Source organism: Esox lucius, chromosome 13 (genome assembly GCF_011004845.1).
Source record: "Esox lucius isolate fEsoLuc1 chromosome 13, fEsoLuc1.pri, whole genome shotgun sequence".
Lineage (NCBI taxonomy): Eukaryota > Metazoa > Chordata > Actinopteri > Esociformes > Esocidae > Esox > Esox lucius.
The window spans coordinates 29,394,512-29,409,496 of record NC_047581.1 but is presented as its reverse complement, the minus strand read 5'-3'; the positions used below and the strand labels follow the sequence as shown (position 1 = coordinate 29,409,496).

General features: G+C 44.5%; 1 protein-coding gene across 2 annotated transcripts in view; it reads right to left on the bottom strand.

Annotated features, from left to right (window-relative positions):
• arl15a (ADP-ribosylation factor-like 15a) overlaps positions 1–14,985 on the bottom strand; it is a 90,916-nt gene that overhangs the window by 36,690 nt on the left and 39,241 nt on the right. Inside the window, exon 4 of one of the 2 annotated variants that reach the window (XM_010876971.5) lies at positions 12,432–12,664. In XM_010876971.5, the coding sequence (XP_010875273.2) occupies positions 12,432–12,664 (233 nt within the window). The remainder of the gene's footprint in view (positions 1–12,431; positions 12,665–14,985) is intronic. The other variant, XM_010876972.5, reaches the window with a different exon arrangement.

The following is a 14,985-nucleotide window of genomic DNA, read 5'->3' as shown; positions in this document are numbered from 1 at the left end:
ACGACCTCCACCTTGGTTCGATGTTCAAATGTAGCCTGGAACCTCAAGAATTTCAGTGGTGAGCTCTAAAAATATAGGCTTGTTGTAGCACGCTCGACAATTAAAGGTGATCTGTAATTTATCCACAGAGTTTTCTTTGAATGTGATCCAAGCAACGCGGATACAATGTAAAGAAGCATATTGTCAACAGCGCTATATAACGCACCTCAGAATGAATCCTGACCTCAATATCCAGGGAGAAGAGCAGCTCATTACCTGCAGGTTTTTCAAAGGAAAGGGACATTAGGTTGAAGGGACTGTAAATCCAAGAAATGGACAGTGCCAAGAGTGGCATTTTAAAAATAATGCACAGCCAGATAACTAAGGTGTTAAGTATGGTTTGACTTGGCTGGGTGTGGCAGTTTATTCAAAACCGTAAAAAGTTGTTAAGAACTTCAAGCCAACAGTTATTTCCCCCTTAAATCTGAGATCAGAAACTGAGTTCATGAGGTGCCCCTCTCTTGGGAAAGTGAATGACTAATCCACAGATTCATGTCATGAAGGCCAGGAGTCTAAAACCAATGAGGCGAATAGAACACCCCCCCCCCCCACTCTAGCTTCAGCCCCCCTTCCTCGTCCCGGCTGATAGGTAATGTTATTTGACTACTGACGCAGAATCTTTGTTGGTGCTGGAGGGCTGCAGCTCCCTCTCTTGCACAAGCTGTTAAACACCTGCAGTCTGATTTCCAACTATTACAACATTCACACATGGATGGAAGGTTTGTACTAAATAATAATTACAAATAATTACAAAAATAATGTAAAAAATAAAACTAAGTATGTGCTATTTTCTAAATGACAAAATCATATTTTGCCTGTCCCTGAAATCACCACCCTAAATGGTTCTGTTATAGAACATGTTCTTTCCAACGAATGTTGTGGAATTTGGTTGGATAGATAGATTAGAGACAATGTGTATTTTCAAACACACATCACTGAGTTGGTGAAGAAGTTAAAGATTAAAATTGTTTTTAAGATAAAGATAAAATCTGAGACAGGACATAACAGGATGGAACAGGACAGGGTTTTGTGTCTGAACCTAGATAGAGAAGTTAAGCTATGCTGAGCATCGCTCTGAGATGTCACTCAAATCAAATTATAATCAAATGGCATCAAGGTTTACCGTTCGCATTCACAGATTAGCAGATGTTGTGGCAGGTGTAGCGAATTAATTCTCCATGTTAAAGGATTTGTGAGAATTCAGCTGTCGGCTGCATTGGGAAAATTAGCTTGAAACAGCTAACTACAGTCTCTATCTACTAATGCAATGACAAACCGAAGCATATGTTGACCTGTGTATTAAACCGATTTTACGAGGCCGATGAGAAGAAGACAAAGCAGACTGGTAGACAGGACGAAACAGACACTTAGGCTAATGATAGCTAATGCTAACAACTCAGAGCACTAATACTAGGGGAGTAAAACAAGCAACAGTTAAAACCCCATAGAGGGTGATTGGTCCTGTCTGTCTAAGTGTCCAGGAGGAGAAGTGGCACACTACGCCCTGTATACTGCATTACATTTGACCTGAAGTCAATGGGTTTCAGTCAGTAATAGTGCACACTGTAGGAAATAGGGTATCATTTAGCCCTGGGATTCCATGTCCAGACTGGCCAATGCTAGCCACAGTCAAACTAATGGTGACATTGCTGTTTGGCTATGGGCTTAACTGGTCAGTGAGTTATTTATTTGTAAACGTACACAGCCTCAATCGTAGGGGATTTCGATATCCAGTTACTCAAGCATTCTCCAGAGTGGCACCCGGATGACGGTCGCTTCGCTAGGCATGACGCAACATCTGCTAGTCTGTGTGTGCGACCAGTTTGATTTCCATTAAATTTGATTTGAGTGAGACTCTAACCCCAGCCAAACCAAACACGCACACACACACACACACACACACAGTTTTTCCACCTGCTGTAAAGTGTGAGGAAATAACCTTTTCTCTTTATTTGTTCTTTTTTGTCTCCAGGCCATCAGGCCAGAATTAACTCTTCACTGTGGCCTTGCCCCCAGGGCCCTGGTCAGCGGACGGTCTGATTACCCAGGAGACCTTGTCACGGCTGGGCAAAGCTGAGCGCTTTCATCCCTGCTGGTGGGTGGGTCACCCCTCCAAGCCTCGTTAAGGGATTCTCTGCTCACCAATTAGCGGGGCTCAGAGTCAAGTAGCTTTTGGCAGGCCACCTGGGGGGTGGGGGGGACCGACTGCTCCTGACTGATGCTACCTGACAGACAGACAGGCCGACAGGCGGATCAGACAGACAGGCCGACAGGCGGATCAGACAGACAGGTTGACTGGCGGATCAGACAGACAGACCCATCAGAAGAGATGTCTGGAAAACACACCAACACTGACACCTACACCCGCTGACACACACACACACACACACACACACACACACCTCTTGTTTTAATGACTCTGAAGTAAACAGAAGTAAACTTTTTAAAATGATTATTCAAAAAACCACTAACTTCGAACCTTACAGTAACCCTAACCTTAAGGGACGGTTTAACAGGGACTTTAAACCCAGTCATGGACTAAACATCTAGCTAAATGGAGATTTCCATGAAGCTTGATTTTTCTTTAGAAGACAGTTAGATTTAACTATGCCCACAAAACTGGCCCTATATGATGCATTTATAAGATTTCCACCATGAAAAAGCAGAAAAGTGATAATCATATTTCAATGGCTATTAGGGAGAAAGATGAGTTCTTCATAAATAGTTTGTTATTGTTGTCTTATTCATCCTCGCAGGACCTCAAATGTAGCAATATGAAGTTTATGATTATGACAGCCTTTGTCTTGAAGCATCAATAAATGTATGTCTTTTTGTGGGTGTAGGGAACTGACCAAGCAGGCAACCAGAGACACTCAGTAGGGGGTAAGTGGTCAAGTATGTTATTACTCAAAATTATAAAATACAAAATTACCAAAAATTTGCAAACATACCGAAAGTGTCTGACTGTCCCACAAATAATGCCTCAACTGAAAAACGGACTCAAAAAAGTCTCAAAATAAAGGTAGAACCTAAACATACACATCCATGACCCTCTTCTTGAAATGGTGCCTCACAGAGATTATATTAGAGGTGGCCAGCTGTACTCTCGAGCATCAGAGGGAATATTTCCAACCTAAAACCCTTTTTAAATACATTCCTGTAATATAATAGTTACCTTAAGAAAATAATAATATAACAGTTAGACTGATTAAAATAGTGCACACCTTCTCATATCAACATTAACAATACACAAATTGCACACCCAAATACGGTTAGTTATTTTAGATAAGGAGAAACAAAGCCCCTCTCCACAGGAAACAGAGGTGTAGTGTTTCCCACCAGCTTCTGGAAACATTCTTTGTGTTTTCCGTCTGGACTTCCTTTTCTAGAACACAGCTGGCTACCATGCTACGGACGTAGTGCCTGTCACCGTGGAAACACCAAAGTAAACCAAAAAATACTTTAGATTGACTTCAGTGGTCACATGTCAATGTAACATTTTCTGTTGAAGAATTGCAGCCACTGTTTTCATACACACCATGAAGGGTGTACTTGACAGTGAAGATGATGAACATCGCCACAGACAGGTCCAATACATTCCGTGAGTGGAAAGTAAACAATTATAATTGTTTTCAAATTAATTTTCCATAATTTTGTATAATGATATGAATTTGTAGCTTTCCCGAAAAAAAGTAGGTCTGATGGGTCCGTTGGGTCCAGTGATGCGGGGGGTCAAATGGGTCCGGTGGTTTGGGTGGGTCAGACAGGTCTGGTCATTCAGATGGATGAGACAATTATGGTGGTTTGGGTGGGTCAGACGGGTCCGGTGGGTCAAACAGGTTTGAGTGATTCAAATGGGTCAGATGGGTCCGGGGATTTGGGTGAATCAGATGTGTCCGGTGGGTAGGGAGGGTCAGATGGGTCGGGTGGGTCAGATGGGTAAGGTGTGTCAGATGGGTCGGGTGGGTCAGATGGGTCGGGTGGGTCAGATGGGTCGGGTGGGTCAGATGGGTCAGATGGGTCGGGTGGGTCAGATGGGTAAGGTGTGTCGGATGGGTCGGGTGGGTCAGATGGGTAAGGTGTGTCAGATGGGTCGGGTGGGTCAGATGGGTAAGGTGTGTCAGATGGGTCGGGTGGGTCAGATGGGTCGGGTGGGTCAGATGGGTCGGGTGGGTCAGATGGGTCAGATGGGTCGGGTGGGTCAGATGGGTAAGGTGTTTCGGATGGGTCGGGTGGGTCAGATGGGTAAGGTGTGTCAGATGGGTCGGGTGGGTCAGATGGGTAAGGTGTGTCAGATGGGTCGGGTGGGTCAGATGGGTAAGGTGTGTCAGATGGATCGGGTGGGTCAGATGGGTCGGGTGGGTCAGATGGGTAAGGTGTGTCAGATGGGTCGGGTGTGTCAGATGGGTCGGGTGGGTCAGATGGGTAAGGTGTGTCAGATGGATCGGGTGGGTCAGATGGGTCTGGTGGGTTAGGTGAGTCATATTGCAAAGAAAATACTATTCTTTTGTCGATTGTCAGGTGGTTCTCGGAGACCACTTTGGTGTAGCCAGTGTTAGAAAATTCTCCTTCTACCCAGGGTCAAATTCTCGTTCTACCCAGTGTCAAATTCTCCTTCTACCCAGTGTCAAATTCTCCTTCTACCCAGGGTCAAATTCTCCTTCTACCCAGGGTCAAATTCTCCTTCTACCCAGGGTCAAATAATCCTTCTACCCAGTGTTAAATAATCCTTCTACCCAGTGTCAAATTCTCCTTCTTCCCAGGGTCAAATTATCATTCTACCCAATGTCAAATTATCCTTTTACCCAGGGTCAAAATCACCTTCTACCCAGGGTCAAATTCTCCTTCTGCCCAGGGTCAAATTATCCCTCAATCCAGGGTCAAATTATCCCTCTACCAAGGTTCAAATTATCCCTCTACCCAGGTTCAATAGCTCCCTCTACCCAGGTTCAAATTCTCCCTTCTTCCCAGGGTCAAATTCCTCTTCTACCCAGGATCAAATTCCTCTTCTACCCAGGGTCAAATTCTCCTTCCACCCATGGTCAAATTCTCCTTCTACCCAGGGTCAAATTCTCCCTCTATGCAGGGTCAAATTCTCCTTCCCAGGGTCAAATTCTCCCTTTTTCCCAAGGTCAAATTCCCCTTCTACCCAGGGTCAAATTCCTCTTCTACCCAGGGTCAAATTCTCCTACCCAAGGTCAAATTCTCCTTCTACCCAGGGTCAAATTCTCCTTCTACGCAGGGTCAAATTCTCCTTCTACACAGGGTCAAATTCTCATTCTACCCTGGGTCAAATTCTCCTTCTACTAAGGGTCAGTGGACTAGGTAGGAAACAAAGGTGCCCGTGGCATAACATCACACACACACACACACACACACACAGTGACACTGTGGTTTTCCTCTTCTCATAAAATCAGCACAGTGGTTTCAGCTGTTAGAAACCAGCTGACCACAATCAGGAAACCCCACTGAGTGTGTGGAGCGCACGCAGGCAAGCAACCTGTGTGCCCCAAAACGTGATACATATCAGAATTTTAGCTGCTCAAGGGCAACGCAACAGATTTGTGTTATCACTCTCTACCTCTCTAACCCTCTGTTGCCCTCTCTCCCTGTATTTCCCCTCTCTCTACCTCTCTCCCTCCCTTCATTTCTCTCTCTCTCTTTCCCATTCCTGTTGCGGCACGCCTGTCTCATTCAGCACAGTCGAAGGAAAGCCCCGTCAGCGGAAGGAAGGAAAATAAAAGTGTATGTCAAAGAACCTGAATAAAGTAGCACACTTCCTGGGTAACTACAACAGAATAATATGGAAAACAAACATTGTGATGTCATAAAAGGTGTGGCTCTTATTGGCAGGACTATTTCCGTTTAATTACAGATGCAAACAGACATGGAGGGGAGACTCTTCCTCTGCATCACAAATCAAAAGCAAAATGAATTATCTCTGCAGACCATTCTTTGTCACATGCAGGTTTCCCCTATTTGTGCAGCAGGATGTGTGTTCAGACCCCACCAAGATCTCCAACACAGACTTCACGATCTGAATTTGATCAAGATTGAAACTGCCGGATGTTTTATCCTGCTGCCAGAGGTAAAGTGGATTATTATGTAGTCTATGTTAAAAAAAATCAGGACCACAAACCATGTCAAACTCAAACGCACTGCACTGTTATACATTTCCAAACACATTAGAGCATTTCACATTTTCTGCACTGCAGCAAATGTCTCCTGCACTGGGATGACCAAATCCCCATCTGCAAAACCAACCCGTCGCTGCAACGTCAGTGGATTTGGATATTGCCCTGGATTTAAGTGTTGGAATAATACCCACGAAATAACTAGCCTGGTGATGAATGACAGGCTCCCAACTGAGACTGTTGGACATGCACTCCATCTGCATCAATCCTAACAGGCTGAGTCTGCCTAGCAAGGGACTAGGGTACCGTTTGAGCCAGACGTGAACAATGTATCATTGCGTCGCGTGTTGGCGTGAGTCCAGCCCGCCCAGACGGCCAGACCAGGGGATGTGAATCAATATGGTGACGTGCCGTTTTTAAAATGATTATCAATCTACATGAGGAGCTTTTAAACCTCGCGTCCAAACCCCCAAACAGAATGACCTCACGCAGACACACACACACACCGAGAGACACACACACACCGAGAGACTGACACACACACACCAAGAGACAGACACACACAACCTGAGATCCACGTACACACACACAAACACACAGACAAAAACACACACCAAGAGACAAACACACACACACCCCAAGATCCACGCACACACACACACACACTCAGATAAAAACACACACCAAGAGACAGACAGACACACCGACAGCCAGACAGACAAACACTCTAAGACTGATGGTAGAAATGGAACCTGGTGTCATAATGTGCATGTGTGTTTGTGAGAGAGAGAGAGAGAGAGAGAGAGAGAGAGCGAGAGAGATACGCCTCCTCTTCTCCGCCCCTTGACCAGGTCAACAGGGAGATTAAAACCTCGTTACATGGGGTCACAGGGGTCAGTGATCAAACAGAGGCCCCGCCCACCCCACAGAGCCCCTAATAGGGACCAGTCAGCAGACAACATCACCTTAATGAAGACAAAACGTCCAGCTTGACTCCACCCACATCTCCACCTCTCACTTCCCTAAGTCTAACATCACCCACTCACCCGGCCTTCACCCCCCACTTCACACGAGAAAGAGCGGGGAGGGTGAGAGAAAGTGGGAGAAAGAAAAAAACGAGCCTTTCATTTCGCGGCTCCTATCCAGGGCCATTTACAGCGACTGCAAACACGTACAGACCTTTTCATATTGGACCCCGTGGGAATCAAACCTCAAAACTGGTGTTGCAAACACAATGCTTGGAACCAAGTGAGCGATGGGGCCCAGTGATGATGGGCAGCACACCAGGGGAAGAGATCTCTATTAAGTGAAAATTGGAACACCCTGGTAGATTTACCAGATCACGCGAGCTAAATGGATCACGCGAGCTAAATGGATCACGCGAACTAAATGGTTCACGCAAGCTAAATGGATCACGCATTTGTTTCTTCAGAATAAATCACAAGTCCCTTCTCTGTGAGGGTCTGGCTGTATTTTGTGTAGTATTTTTTATTGCAGTTTTTCCACGAATGCTAACATGCATTTCTTGAATGTGTGCTACAGTTTCTCAAAAAACTGAAAACACATTTCTCAAAATTCACAACACATTGAATACAACCTAAATTTCAGATGCCACGGAAAAGTGTAAATCACAGTGACGCCACTGAATGCCAATTGCACACTGGTGAGGAATTTAAAACACCACTATAAAAGGTATTCACAAATTAATAAACAATGTGTTCAAGAGTTTACATTCCACAGAGTTTGATATCTGTTGTTAATGAAGATTCTCCAGCTAACAACTTTCAGCTCTCGCCAGAGACACCAGAATTGGCAGGTCGCCGTTGGCACCCCGTTCCCTTCACAGGTGAGAGCAGGTTCACACTGAGCACATGTGACAGACGTGAAAGAGCCTGTAGACATCATGCTGAACATTATGTTGCCTGCAACATCATCCAGCATGACCGGTTTAGCAATGGGTCAGTGATGGTCTGGAGAGGCATATCATTGGACGGTCTCACAGACCTCCACGTGCTGGCCAATGGTACCCTGACTGCTGTTAGGTACCAGGATGAAATCCTTGCAGTGTGATCTGGGTTCCTCATGGTGCAGGACAATGCCTGGCCTCATATGGCCGGAGCGTGTAGGCAGTTCCTGGATGACGAAGGCATCGATGCCATTGACTGGCCCTCACGTTCCCCAGACCTGAATTCAATTGAGAACCTCCAGGATGCTGTGTATCGGTGCAACCAACGCCACCAAGTAGCGCCACAGACTGTCCAGGATCTCATTGATGCCCTGATCCAGGTCTGGGAGGAGATCCCCCAGGACACCATCCTCCGTCTCATCAGGAGCATGCCCAGAGATTTTTGGGAGTGCATACAGGCGCATGGAACACACTACTGAGTCACATTTTGAATTGTCATGATGAAATTCACGCACGTTGGAACAGCCTGTGATTTCAATTGTTTACTTAGATTTTTGGTAATGATAGTAGATAATGATAGTTTGAATCCAGCCCTCAGTCGGTTGGTGATTTTGACTGCTGTTATGTAATTCTGTTCTCAACAAATTAAACAATGAGATTAAAGATTTTGATAATTAATATATTTAGTTCATTGAGACCCGATGTGTGATTTAAGTGTTTCCTTAATTTTTTTGACCAATATATATACATTTACATAAATCTTAGAAAATATGAAAAGAAGTCTCAAGTTCATGTCATTTTCCTGTTTTGTCCTGAGTACAGAAAACAAGGTAGTCAGTACAGTAGGCAGGGACGTTTACAGTATGTAATCTATTGTCTTTAAGTCTGGACCATTTGACTGGACTCTCAGCCCAGCTCATTGTTATAATATGTATGTCAGCAGAGTGGCAGCAGAAATCGTCAGGTATCGTCTTGATCTGCAACACAACCAGGAGGACTTTGGACAATGATAGCTACGAGTCTTTCAAGCCTTGTACTCTGGAGGGGTGGGCCAAGACCTCATGTCCTCCTAAGTTAAAAACAGGGCAGGAGACAGGGAACATGTAGAAAATGCATAGTGGAGAAAGAGAACTGACCCTACTCTCCCGGCATAGCAGCGTAAGACCTTGGGGCTGAGACAAGGGGGTCCAGTGACCTTTCTATCCCTTAGATGCCTGATGGGCCTGGAGCTTTTCACCTCCCGGGTCTGTAACCCACCTCACCACGCTGCTTTGAAAACGTCCAAAAATAACCCCCATGGTTAACATCTTGGACTTGGGCAGACAGGTGAAGATCAGAAACCTTGGGCAGAGCATAGTAAGTTGAAGATCAGGAGAGGAGAGCTGAAAGTCGTTAGCCAGGGAATCATCATTAATAACTGATATCAAACGCAGTGCAAACTCTGTGCCTCTAGGCAAACGCAGTGCAAACTCTGTTTGTGGAGAGATGTTTATGCCGGCCCGGCGGGCAAACAGTGGAGAGATGTTTATGCCGGCCCAACGGGCAAACAGTGGAGTGATGTTAATTCCGGCCCATCACACGAAGACTGGAGCATTGTTTATCCTGGCCCGATGGGCAAAAGGTTGAGTGATGTTTATACCAAATTAAGAATGGGATTGTGTCAACAACATTCAACAACAGCCTAAAATTACTCACAGGAAAATGAGGAACTTCAGCATTGAAAGGAGAAACATTTCTGTAGAAATTGTCCAGCATTCCCTTCCAGGATTAGATACGAGTGAAGTAAAGGAAAAAGGAAACTACGTGAGTTGGCTCTGTCAGAACACAGTCGATTTAAATGACTGACAAAGTTTGCATTCGTCTGTGTGTACGTGGGCGCATGCTCGTGTGTGTCTTTTTTTGTTCTGTCATGCCCTCTATAATATCTGCTGTTGTTTACATATTTAAACTATTTCAATTTAAACAATCTTTCGCAAGCTGCCATCCCAGAGCTGTATGAGAAATGCAAGACACAAGTTGAAACAGAGCTGTCACAAGTGGAATATTATACAGCAACAACAGACTTGAGGTCCAGCCGGACAATGGAGCCCTACATAAGTCTGACCGTACACTTATTAATGAGGACTTCCACCTGAAAAGTCGCTGTTTGCAAACTGCATTTTTCCCAGAGGATCATACATGAGAGAACATCGCAACAGGGATGAGAGAAGCTTTAGCTGATTGGGGCCTAGATGAGAGTCGTCTAGTCTGTATAACAACAGACAATGCCGCGAACATGGTGAAGGCTGCACCTGAACAAGTGGACCAGATTGCAGTGCTTTGGCCACAGACTGCAACTTGCAGTTGATAAATGATGCCCAATTGAGCATTCTATTTTACTACTGTTGCTATTGCTATACTATTATATTTTCCTGTTCGGAAATATAAAACAAGTGTCATACATTTTAATTGTAGAGGATGGGGCTGGTGAAGAATGAAGGATACAGACTGTCAGGTTGATAGCCAAAGCTCTTTCTGAAGACATCCTCTGTATTTTCATTTTGCAATATATATATATCGCAGAAAAACTAAATATTGCAATGTCAGTTATTTCCAATATCGTGCAACCCTAGTCTGATTGGGGGTTCGGTCTGACAGAGGGTTCGGTCTGATCGGGGGTACAGTCTGGTTGGGGGTTTGGTCTGATGGGGTTTAGTACTGATTGGGGGTTCAGTCTGACAGGAGGTCCAGTCTGGTTGGGGGTTCGGTCTGATGGGGGTTTGTCTCACAGGGAGTCCGGTCTGGTTGGGGGTTTGTTCTGATGGGGGCTCAGTCTGATTGTGGGTTGGGTCTGATAGGGGGTTGGGTCTGATAAGGGGTTTGGTCTGATTGGGGGTCCAGTCTGGTTGGGGGTTCGGGCTGATGGGGGGTCCAGTCTAGGTGGGGGTTTGGTCTGATGGGGGCTCAGTCCAATAGGGGGTTGGGTCTGATAGGGGTTGGCTCTGATAGGTGGTTTGGTCTGATTAGGGGTTCGGTCTGATTGGGGGTTTGGTCGTTTGGGGGTTCGGTCTAATGGGGGTTCTTTCTGATTGGGGGTTCGGTCTGACAGGGGGTTTGGTCTGACAGGGTGTTGGGTCTGATTGTATTCAGTTGGTAGCCCAGTATAATTGTTTTGTATTGTTTAATATTGTTTATATCAATTATTCTTATATTTCATATTATTATTAGTTACTCCTAATTTTTGATATTATTATACCTACTAATCCTATTGTTTGATATTATTATACCTACAAAATAAAATAATGTAGCTATTTTGATACTTATGACTTTAATTTGGCAACAGCAACCTTGTCAGCCATGCCATTACACTGAATGTGAGTGATTTAATAAAGACAGAGGGAGGAGAGGGACAAAGGAAGAGAGGGCTGCTCACCAGCTGTTCCTGACAAGCACTGGGATGTTGTAGAACGTCCTGCAGGACAGGTTTTCAACAAGCCAGGGTCAATTATTAATGAGAACATTTAAATGTTCCCAGGGACCGTGGGAGAGCTTTAAATTAAGACATGCTACCATCATCACATATCATATCAAAGACTGTTCTGAAGTGATGCTGGACAGAAGTCGAACAGGAACAGGATAAAGAAATAGACAAAGAAGAGAATGTTTGTCTCTGTGTCTGTGTTTCTCTGTGTGTGTCTTGGTGTGTGTGTTTCTGTGCATGTATGTCTCTGGTTTGGTTTGACAGATCGAATTAGGACCAGAAGTTCTCACAAGGATTGTAAAACATGAAAGAACTGCCTCGATTGGGTGACCTAGGTGTAAGGTCAATGTCCCAATTAGGGACAGTGTTATAATTTAGGTTACTTTAAGATTAGGGGTTAGGTTAAGGTTCGGGTAAGGTTAAGGTCAGGGTTAAAAATGTTTGTTTTCCGGTCGCCCGAGTATAGCTGTGTGTGTGTCTGTGTGTACCTGGCTATATGTGTGTGTGGGTGTGTGTACCTAGCTGTGTGTGGGTCTGTCTGTACCTGGCAAGATATCTTTGTGTGTCTGTGTGTACCTGGCCAGGTGTGTGTGTGTGTGTGTGTATACCTGGCTAGATGCATGTGTGTAACTGGCTGTGTGTGTGTCTGTGAATACCTGGCCATATGTCTGTGTGTCTGTGTGTATGTACCTGGCTGTGTGTTTGTCTGTAAATACCTGGCCATATGTCTGTGTGTGTTTGTGTGTGTGTGTGTACCTGGCTGTGTGTGTGAGTGTGTGTGTACCTGGCTGTGTGTGTGTCTGTGAATACCTGGCCATATGTCTGTATCTCTGTGTGTGTGTGTGTGTGTGTGTGTGTGCGCGTGTACCTGGCTAGGCAGGCATGTGTGTACCTGGCTGGGCGGGCGTGCGTGTACCTGGCTGGGCGGGCGTGCTTCTGGTCTGTCTTGGTGGTGGGCCAGGATGAGGAAGGGCAGGGTGCACAGCTGGGGGTGCTGCAGGGCCGAGTGCAGCTCGTTACGGGCCGACTCCAAATCCTCGTCTGACGACGCGCTGTTCAGGACAAACACCACGCCCTGAGAACCCTGATAGTAACGAGACCAGTACTTCTTAATGCACTCCGCTCCTACAGACACATGGGAGGGTGAGAGGAGAGAAGAAGAGACGAAAGACAGAGGGAATAAGAAGAGAGAGAATATGAAGAGAGACAGATGGAATAAGAAGAGAAAGGGAATATGAAGAGAGGGAGAGACAGGGAATAACAAGAGAGAGGGAATATGAAGAAAGAGACAGATGGAATAAGAAGAGAGAGGGATTATGAAGAGAGAGAGACAGAGGGAATAACAAGAGAGAGGGAATTTGAAAAGAGTGGGATTATGAAGAGAGAGAGGGAATATGAAGAGAGAGAATATGACAAGAGACAGATGGAATAAGAAAGAGGGAGTAAGAAGAGAGAAAATATGACAAGAGACAGATGGAATAAAAAAGAGGGAATAAGAAGAGAGAGAATATGACAAGAGACAGAGGGAATAAAAAGAGAGAAGGAATATGAAGAGAGAGAGACAATGGGAATAAGAAGAAAGAGTTAGTACTTCCAGCAGAAGATAAAGACCAGCTGTTGTCTCATCACTTACAATGTCCAATATACTGTATACTATATTTTGTAATATATTGTACACTATATCTTGTAATGTTCTCTATAATATATCCTGAAATATACTGTATACTATATATTGTAATATACTCTATAATATATCTTGAAATATACTGTATACTATATCTTGTAATATACTGCATAAGATAAATTGGAAAATTCTTTATAATGTAAATTGGAAAATTCGGTATGATATCCCTGGTCGTGACACAACTCTCTGAGGAGGTGGGATGAATGAAACCACATTTCCATTTCACACCAAGATACATGTACCACAGGATGAACACAGTCACCCTATCCTTTCTCTTTGATATAGAGCCTTCATAGTCGCAGTCAGCCCGTACTTCATCTGATTACATGACATCAGTAATCTAAAACGACAACGGCACTCTTCACTCAACATTCAGACGAAAGCAAACTTTTTTACAGAGAAATATTTCATAAGAAAACATTGATGTAGATATTTAAAAAAATGCACGTATTATGGATTTGTTTTTACGTCCAATAATGCTATAATAATTATTATGTAATTATTATAGCATTATTATGTAACTAAAAGCAAGGTCATCAATGTTTCCGTGCATGTTCATCTTGACCACCTTATGAAGCCACTCTTGGAATCATCCCATCAGAATGAACGTCAGCTCCCCATTTCTCCGTAATCAACACGAGTTTCAGAGATGACCCATACTCATTGTTACAACTAAGACACAAATACATAAACACACACACACACACACACACAAACACACTTTCCTTTTGAGTACACACAGAACCTCAGCATTATTAAACGCAACCCCCACCCCCCAAAAATAGTGACCATAATTGTTTGAACTACTGTACTGTACTGTACTGTATGGTTTAATGTCTGTGCAACACCAAGGTTCAGTGGGCCACAACTTATTTGTGAAACTCATCTGAGAAGGAAAACTACAATATCTTACATGACACACTGTAATTCTCCTCAGCCCTATCCTTACCCCCTCTTTTTTCTTCTCTCTGACAGGGGGGTTATTGTGGGGGGGGGGGGGGGGGGGGTGGAAGGGCTTCATCTTTTTCATTTCATTTTCTTTCTGAATGTAACTTCCTCACCTGGCTGGCTCAAACAGGAAGTTAGTGTGATGGGGTGAAACCCGGTTTCACAAGTGTTCATGAAAAGCTTTCAGTGATGTCATAGTCCCCCTTTGACCCTTCACCCTCCATCTTTCTTTTCCATCACATCCCTCTCTCTCTTTCTCTCCCTCTCTCCCTCTCCACCCCTCTTTCCTCCATTTCTAACTCTCTCTACCTCCATACCCGTCTCTCTCCCCTCCATGACTATCTCTCTTTCTTCCATCTGTCCAACTCTCTCTTCCCCTGCTATCCTGCCCCATATCCCTCCCTTTCCTGCCCATTCCAATATTGCCTCCTACTGTGGTAGAAAGTTATCAGTCAATGATAAAATGCCTCGAGAAAATGCCTAAGTTTTCTGTTGTTGCCAACATCTGGATGGAACATCAGTCCACTTTGGCTGCCTTGGTATGAGCATGGTGCTTGCAATGAAAAGGCTGTGGGTTTGATTCCCACTGGGGACCAATATGAAAACGCATGCACTACTGTATGTTGCTCTATGTAAGGACTTTAATGTAAATATGTTCAGACAACAGTCACACAAGTCAGGTCCACCTTTTGACCTTTGAGGAGAGTTTTTAAAACAAGTCTGTCAGATACTGACTGACTCCCGCTACGGTCAACTTGAAAAAAAATGTCCCATGCCTGATTCCACCCCTAGCACTTCTTCAACTTTTACCTTG